Below are 8,500 nucleotides of genomic sequence, written 5' to 3' on the forward strand. Positions count from 1 at the left end.
AGGAGAGGCACCGCTGACCGACACCTCTCTTTCTACCACTGCGACCCTCTTGACGGTTGCCAAAGAGTTCCCCTTATTTAAAAATCCAGAACTTGACAGGTATGTAAGGATCAGTGTGTTGGATTGTTGTACAGTGCCTCAACGGGATTTAAATCTAAAAGAATACATGTTCTCATCCATGTTGAAAGGAATTTGGAATAAATTTATTTGACATTGTTTTCTGTCATTTTTACAGCAGGAATCCTCAATCCTGGTTCTCATGGCCCAGCTTCCTGCAGGTTTTCCTAGTGTCCCTGCTGGAACACACCAGACTCAGACAAGCTCTGCATACCTCTACTAAACACACATCGATTTGAATCAGGTGTGTTGCAGCTGGGACGCCAGGAAAACCTGCAGGACACCGGTCTTCCAGGACCTGGACTGAGGATCCCTGTTCTACAGGATACACATGTTTCATACTGATGAAGACGCTCTCTGGCTCAGGAAACTGGAATTGTTTTCTTGTTTTTCACATCAAAATGACCAAAAACTGCATCAGATTTACACACAAGTTCTAAATGCACATGAAGCAAACCAAATTACAAATCATACAAAAACATCAAACTATTCTATTTCTTTCCTGATAAAAACAACCAGATGAGACTAAAATATTGGTCAACACAGAGCAACGTTTGGTTTTCAGGCTGGCGTGATCCCGGACGGGCAAAAATCATCTTCAACAATCCTTTTGGTCTCCTGCACAACCATTGTCAGCATATTTCCTCTCTTCTACAGTCATCTGGCAGACGCTGTTAGCAACTTACATCTGAGAAGAGATGAGTTTGGCGAGCACGCGTGTCTTTGGAGGGTGGGAGGACGTATAGAACCGTGCTGACTGCTATGCTGACCGCTACGCCACCATGCGGCCGGGAGGGAGACGGGTTTGGGCTCGGTATGCGGGGTACAGTCGCTACGACGTCGTCAGGAAACATGCGTGTGGGGTGTAAACATGGAAACATATGGTAGCACTTAGATTCAACGGCAGTCATCAGGTTGATGCCCATGTGATCTGACATGGTAACTGTCAGGACGCGGTGAGACGGAATGACCTTCTGTTCGCTTCAGGGACAGCTGTCTGAAAAGGTGATTAACTGATGACATCACCAATGACTGATCCATATTTCTGTGTTTGTAGAACATTATGGCTCATGTTCAGCCTGCACTGATCAGAAGATAAGCTTGCTGGTAAAATTGGAATCATTCATGCTCAGCAGGCAGGTCTGAACACGAAGCATTTACCGGTCCTGCTGACTGTTTACACAGGTAATGTGCGTGTGTGTGTGTGTGTGTGTGCGTGTGTGTGTGTGTGTGTGGCATCTGTGTGTTATACAAAATGTATGAAGAGCTGCTGCGTAGGAATATCAGTGCTAGAGCTACAGGACACTGATAGCTGTGTGACCTAGATCAGACTGTTAAATGACTTCAATGCTTCTTCTGCTCCCAGCTGGGCTCCTCTTTGAAAATTAAGATGTGTTTTTCCCAGTATATTAAATATTCTATATGCATGTAAATGACTTTTCCCAACACGTCCTGCATCCTGACCTTATGCCATAGCTACGGCACAGAAAGGTTTGTATTCCAGCTCCTGCTGGCTAGAAGGGAGTCTATGAGCTGTCTTTTTTCTGTCTTCTATCCATCTATAGTTTGTTCAATAATCCTTCATTCAAATGGGGGCTTGAGACGGGGCCAACGCCTCTTCCAGCAGTTACAAGGCTGAGCGGCAGGTAAACCCTGAACAGGTCACCAGTCCACTGCAGTACTTTCCTCTAACGGCAGAACAAAGTGCTCTGCATCACCAGCAATCTTTCCATTACATCTAGAATTGCACAAAATCTAAATATCACAGTAAAAATGCTCATGCCCCCAGATGTGATGTAAGGTGTCATGTGACCAGTTCATTTCCGGTAAAGACAGCTCCGTATGGAACACCCAACAGCAAACTTTTTTTTTTTTTTACAATGAATTAGAAAAGAAAATGAGGGAAAAAAAAGGCTTGGAAAGGCCGTGGCAAATTCTCCACAGCAGGTGGAAAACGCCTGAATAACGCCACCATACGTTCTCCTGGAAGGAGTTCATGACAATTCAGCCAAACCAAGAAAAACAAGCCGCTTTGACTTGATGTAATTCTTGTGAAATAGTGAAAACTAAGTCTTTCTGACACAGACCGTATATGAAAGATGGACAGAGCCCTCAGTGAAGCCAATGCAGAAGTGCATAAAGCTGCAGTTCCCCCTTCATCCACTAGGGGCTGCAAAACAGAGCAAATCCCCATAGACTCCCATGTTAAAAAGACCAACTTCACAGCAGGAATAAACATGTTTACAGCAGGAATAAACATGTTTACAGCAGGAATAAACATGTTTACAGCAGGAATAAACATGTTCACAGCAGAAATAAACAAGTTTACAGCAGGAATAAACATGTTTACAGCAGGAATAAACATGTTTACAGCAGGAATAAACATGTTTACAGCAGGAATAAACACGTTTACAGCAGGAATAAACATGTTTACAGCAGAAATAAACACGTTTACAGCCTGGTTGAAAAATCCATTTTAGGTTTAATAGGTCAGGTTTACCTTCATGACAACTGCGGGGGGAGTGAATTTTTTTCTAACTCGTCCGTTTAAAAGTAATTTAATCTCAAAATTCAGCATATTTAGGGGCGTTTCCTTTTGATTGACAGGTACCGATCTCCCGCTTCAAGTCAGAAGAACGTAGAACAACCGTGGTTTTTAGCCGGTTAACAATGTGACTTAGCTTTAGCCCGCTTACCTCCGTTAGCTGGTTAGCTCCTGTTATCTTTGGGTTAGCTCTTAGCTACAGAAAGCTCGATGTCAATCATCCAATAAAAAAAAGTCTTATTGCTGTCAGGGAGAGCTCTTCCTGTCTCAGCGTAACTCTGACAACTGTTGGCACTAAAAGTTGCTAAACGTGTCCGTTGGCACTTCTTTAGAGAAAAAAAGTCACACAGGAGGAACTAAAGTACCTCTCAGAGTCCACTTCAGTTTTCCCAAGATATCTGGAAGGCATACTGTGGGACTGAAGGAGTTTTTATTTGGTTTCAAAATGTTAATAACCTCAGTTTAGATCATCATCCAGCCTCCGCTGATCAACCATACTGACGTTTATGGCCATGTCATTCTGTTTTTTTTGCTTACATAATTGGAAAAACTGAAATATGAGAGATAGTGTCTTTAAAGGAGCCGTGAAGGGACCAAAAATTCAGTCCTGAATCCATTTAACAGTGATAAGGACACTTCTCACCCAATAAAGGACAATAAACTCCAACTAAATCACTGCATGCAAAATCTGATGGCGACAAATATGTTTGGCTTTGGACGCTGCCGCTCACGCAGCAGGGACGATTCATGTCTCTGCTCAGGCTGCCGCCCCGCGACCCAAACCCGGATACCAGCATGGATGACCTTAAATATCTGCGTCAGAATAACAGACATGGATTTTTCACACCGGTCCATGGGATGGATTGGGAAAAAGTCGTGCTCTCGGCAGCATTCTGGGCCTCACTCGAGACTACACGGCGGCTGTTCGCCAACAGCCAAAAAATATATAAACCTGTGGAAAAACTGGGTCAGGGTTTCGGAAACTGAATCAGACAAACTGGTCCAGAGAGACTGGATTACTGGACGAATTGTCACTGCAATCTGTACAGGCATTCCGGATGTGCTTCCCAAGCTGCATTCAGCTTCCCACCAGCAAAGAGGCTTCCGCTCGCATCACATGGGCACGCATGCAGCGCTCACACCTGACATTCTTCACTGATCACCATGACGATGCTCAGCTCATCAGCTTGGGATTTTTCTGTCTTTTTTTTTCAGTTGGAAATGTTCGAAGTAGTCATTTAGTTCTTCTGTTTGTTATTTCAGGTATTACATCAGTAAAGTTTAGGATTTAATCTCCACCTTCCTCTACGCAGACACGGAGCAATAATATCACATTTACATCTAAATTTAGCATTAAAGCTGTTTGGAAGTGGGACATTAAGTGCCCCCACAACTGTGGGGGTTAGGGTTTTTTTCTAACTCGCCCGTTTAAAAGTAATTTAATCTTGAAATTCGGCATATTTAGGGGCGTGTCCTTTTGATTGACAGGTACCTGATCTCCTGCTTCAAGTCAGAAGAACGTAGAACAACCGCGGTTTTTAGCCGGTTAACAACATGACTTAGCTTTAGCCCGCTTACCTCCGTTAGCTGGTTAGCTCCTGTTAGCTCCGGGTTAGCTCGGTTAGCTCTTAGCTACAGAAAGCTCGGAGTTCGCTCGATGTCAATCATCCACCATGACGCTCACAGCCCCCCTCTCAGCTCCACCTCTTTGCCCATATTTGTATTTTCCGGGTGAGACAACGCGCATGCCCCTGCTAGAAACCTATAGGTGACGTCACAGTGGCTCCGCCCATCTTTTTATATACAGTCTTTGGGACCAAAGCCCCGCATCTGTTCAGATCAGAGCTCTGACGTGGTCTGCAAGGTTTTATCACAAACATTTTCAATCATTTGAAAAAATGCTGGATTTGCTTTGCAGCTTTCTCTCCCTTTCATGAGGATCTTGTCAGTATTTTGGGGAAGGAGACGGCACGCTACCAGCTTCTCTAAACTCTGACCACTGTATTTTAACTTGCACAGATTTAGCCAATCACACCACAGCACCTCCACACAGGTAGTCCCGGTCAGCCAATGACACGGCAGCACCTCCACACAGGTAGTCCCGGTCAGCCAATCACACGGCAGCACCTCCACACAGGTAGTCCCGGTCAGCCAATCACACGACAGCACCTCCACACAGGTAGTCCCGGTCAGCCAATCACACGGCAGCACCTCCACACGGGTAGTCCCGGTCAGCCAATCACACGGCAGCACCTCCACACGGGTAGTCCCAGTCAGCCAATCACACGACAGCACCTCCACACAGGTAGTCGCGGTCAGCTAATCACACGGCAGCACCTCCACACAGGTAGTCGCGGTCAGCTAATCACACGGCAGCACCTCCACACAGGTAGTCCCGGTCAGCCAATCACACGACAGCACCTCCACACGGGTAGTCCCAGTCAGCCAATGACACGACAGCACCTCCACACAGGTAGTCGCGGTCAGCTAATCACACGGCAGCACCTCCACACAGGTAGTCGCGGTCAGCTAATCACACGGCAGCACCTCCACACACGTAGTCCCGGTCAGCCAATCACACGACAGCACCTCCACACAGGTAGTCCCGGTCAGCCAATCACACGGCAGCACCTCCACACAGGTAGTCCCGGTCAGCCAATGACACGACAGCACCTCCACACAGGTAGTCCCGGTCAGCCAATCACACGGCAGCACCTCCACACAGGTAGTCCCGGTCAGCCAATCACACGGCAGCACCTCCACACAGGTAGTCCCGGTGAAAATGACTTGCTGAAGTTCCAACTGAGCATCAGGATGAGGAAGAAAGGACATATTCACCACACACACAGTTACTCTGCCACGGTGTTCCACCAGCTGCTTATTTTTCTGACTTATTTTTATCTAACGTAGGAAGATTTGCATTAGACTGATTTATAAATGTACACATCCCATCAGAATATAGATATTGTAGTTTATGTTACAGTGGTATAGTGGTTGTGGCAGTGGTTAGCATTGTGGCCTCACAGCGAGAATGTCACTAGTTTGATCCTCGGCCGGGGAGGGGGTTGTACAGTGGTCTTGTTATAAATGTCAATATAGTTGATCAGCTGATGTGGAATGATGAGCCACCTGAGGTTTTTCTCATTTGGATCTCATTTGGAAAATTACTGATATAGACAGACTGACAGACAGACTGGTAGGTAGACAGACAGACAGACAGACAGACTGGTAGGTAGACAGACAGACTGGTAGACAGACTGGTAGGTAGACAGACAGACAGACAGACTGGTAGGTAGACAGACAGACTGGTAGACAGACTGGTAGGTAGACAGACAGACAGACAGACAGACAGACTGGTAGACAGACAGACAGACAGACAGACAGACAGACAGACTGGTAGGTAGACAGACAGACAGACAGACAGACTGGTAGGTAGACAGACAGACAGACAGACTGGTAGACAGACTGGTAGGTAGACAGACAGACAGACAGACAGACAGACAGACTGGTAGGTAGACAGACAGACTGGTAGGTAGACAGACAGACAGACAGACAGACAGACAGACTGGGAGGTAGACAGACAGACAGACAGACTGGTAGGTAGACAGACAGACTGGTAGGTAGACAGACAGACAGACAGACAGACTGGTAGGTAGACAGACAGACAGACAGACAGACAGACTGGTAGGTAGACAGACAGACAGACAGACAGACTGGTAGGTAGACAGACAGACAGACAGACTGGTAGGTAGACAGACAGACAGACAGACAGACAGACTGGTAGGTAGACAGACAGACAGACAGACAGACTGGTAGACAGACAGACAGACAGACAGACTGGTAGACAGACAGACAGACAGACAGACAGACTGGTAGGTAGACAGACAGACAGACAGACAGACTGGTAGACAGACAGACAGACAGACAGACTGGTAGGTAGACAGACAGACAGACAGACAGACTGGTAGACAGACAGACAGACTGGTAGGTAGACAGACAGACAGACAGACAGACTGGTAGGTAGACAGACAGACAGACAGACAGACAGACTGGTAGGTAGACAGACAGACAGACAGACAGACAGACTGGTAGGTAGACAGACAGACAGACAGACAGACTGGTAGGTAGACAGACAGACAGACAGACAGACTGGTAGACAGACAGACAGACTGGTAGGTAGACAGACAGACAGACAGACAGACAGACAGACAGACTGGTAGGTAGACAGACAGACAGACAGACAGACTGGTAGGTAGACAGATAGACAGACAGACAGACAGACAGACTGGTAGGTAGACAGACAGACAGACAGACTGGTAGGTAGACAGATAGACAGACAGACAGACAGACAGACTGGTAGGTAGACAGACAGACAGACAGACAGACTGGTAGACAGACAGACAGACTGGTAGGTAGACAGACAGACAGACAGACAGACAGACTGGTAGGTAGACAGACAGACAGACAGACAGACTGGTAGGTAGACAGATAGATAGACAAACTTTTCAGTATTTGTGTGAATATTTGTAGATTTTTCCATCTAAATTGAGACAATGTGCAGCTTTCAGGTGTAAAATGCAGAATTTATCCATTATGTCTAGTTTTACTAGTTAGGAAACAACTAACAAGTGGGGGGGGGGGGGGGGGGGGGGGGGGGTGCAGCCCTATGGGTGATTTATTAAGTCTGAGAGGTGAAAGTGTGCGCGTGATAGTTAACAATTAACCCCAGCGGCCACTGAGCTGAAGAAGATGTGAGGATGAGGAAGAGTGAAAGTAAGGGGAGCAGATGGGGGGGGGGGGACTTACAGCCAGTTGCTCGCGCTGGCCGACAGCAGCGCGCAGCAGAGAACCAGGACGCCTTCCCGGCTCATCGTGTCGGACCGCTGGGAGGAGCTGCAGGGATCCCGCGGGGGACAGGAGGCTGCTGGACACGTCGGAGGGTCCTGCTGATGTTAATCCATCGTCCCGCATCCAGCGGCTCTTCCACCGGGGGGGGGGGACGGTTCTCCCGTCCCTCCTCCTGCCCGTGCGCGCTCACAGGGACGTGCAGAGGAGCTCGAGCGCAGTAAAAACTCGGCAGAGACGGTCCTGTCTGCGGGATCTTCCTCCTCTTCACTGTGAGCCTCGTCGCCCTGTCGGGCAGAACAGCTCTCTGGGACACATGGAAACACGCGCACACACTCCGCTCCTCACACACCGACGTCTCGGAGTGTGTCTGCAGGAGGAGAGTGTGTGTGAGCTGACTTTGGAGAAGGGGCGGCGCGAGGACATGGAGGCATGGCAGCGAGATGGGACTTTCTCTTTTTTTCCTTCTTCAGGGGGTAAAGGAGGCGGGTTCAGTGTGTGCGTGTGTGTGTGTGTGTGTGGGGGGGGGGGGGGGGGGGGGGGGGGGAGTACAGGGTGGCAGGGGTGGATGTTAGTGAATGGATGTGCTATAACATCCTCCCAGGACACTTTTAAAACACACAGTCCTCTCTCTCTCTCTCTCTCTCTCTCTCTACACACACACACACACACACACACACACACACACACACACACACACACACACCCTGAGAACTGCTGTACTGTGTGTGACCAAACCAACATACAAAGAAGCTTTGGATGATGAAAAATGTTATTAGTCATGAAGACACAAGCAAACAAAACGCCACATTAGCAGCCGCTGCTGCCGTTGTGTTGCAGAAATAAAGTTGAGTTGAATTTACAGCCGGTCAGAGAACCTTGAACCTTTCAAAAGAACTGATACAACTTGTAAAAATCATTTCTGGAGAAAATTCCAAATAAAGTCATGGAAAAGTTTGGATATCAGCCTGAAGTGGAACCTGCAAGGACCTG

The 8,500-nt window shown here is 47.7% G+C and overlaps 1 protein-coding gene across 1 annotated transcript in view; it reads right to left on the minus strand.

Moving 5' to 3' along the window:
- Nucleotides 1–7,578, minus strand: part of wnt4 (wingless-type MMTV integration site family, member 4) — a gene marked incomplete at its 3' end in the record, with an annotated part of 57,099 nt that extends 49,521 nt beyond the window's left edge. The window contains exon 1 of the mRNA XM_079242476.1: nt 7,469–7,578. Within this exon, the coding sequence (XP_079098602.1) occupies nt 7,469–7,533 (65 nt within the window). The 5' untranslated portion in view covers nt 7,534–7,578. The remainder of the gene's footprint in view (nt 1–7,468) is intronic.
- Nucleotides 7,579–8,500: the final 922 nt, after the last annotated feature.

This window comes from Telmatherina bonti (genome assembly GCF_933228915.1).
Source record: "Telmatherina bonti genome assembly, chromosome: 6".
Taxonomy (NCBI): Eukaryota; Metazoa; Chordata; class Actinopteri; order Atheriniformes; family Telmatherinidae; genus Telmatherina; species Telmatherina bonti.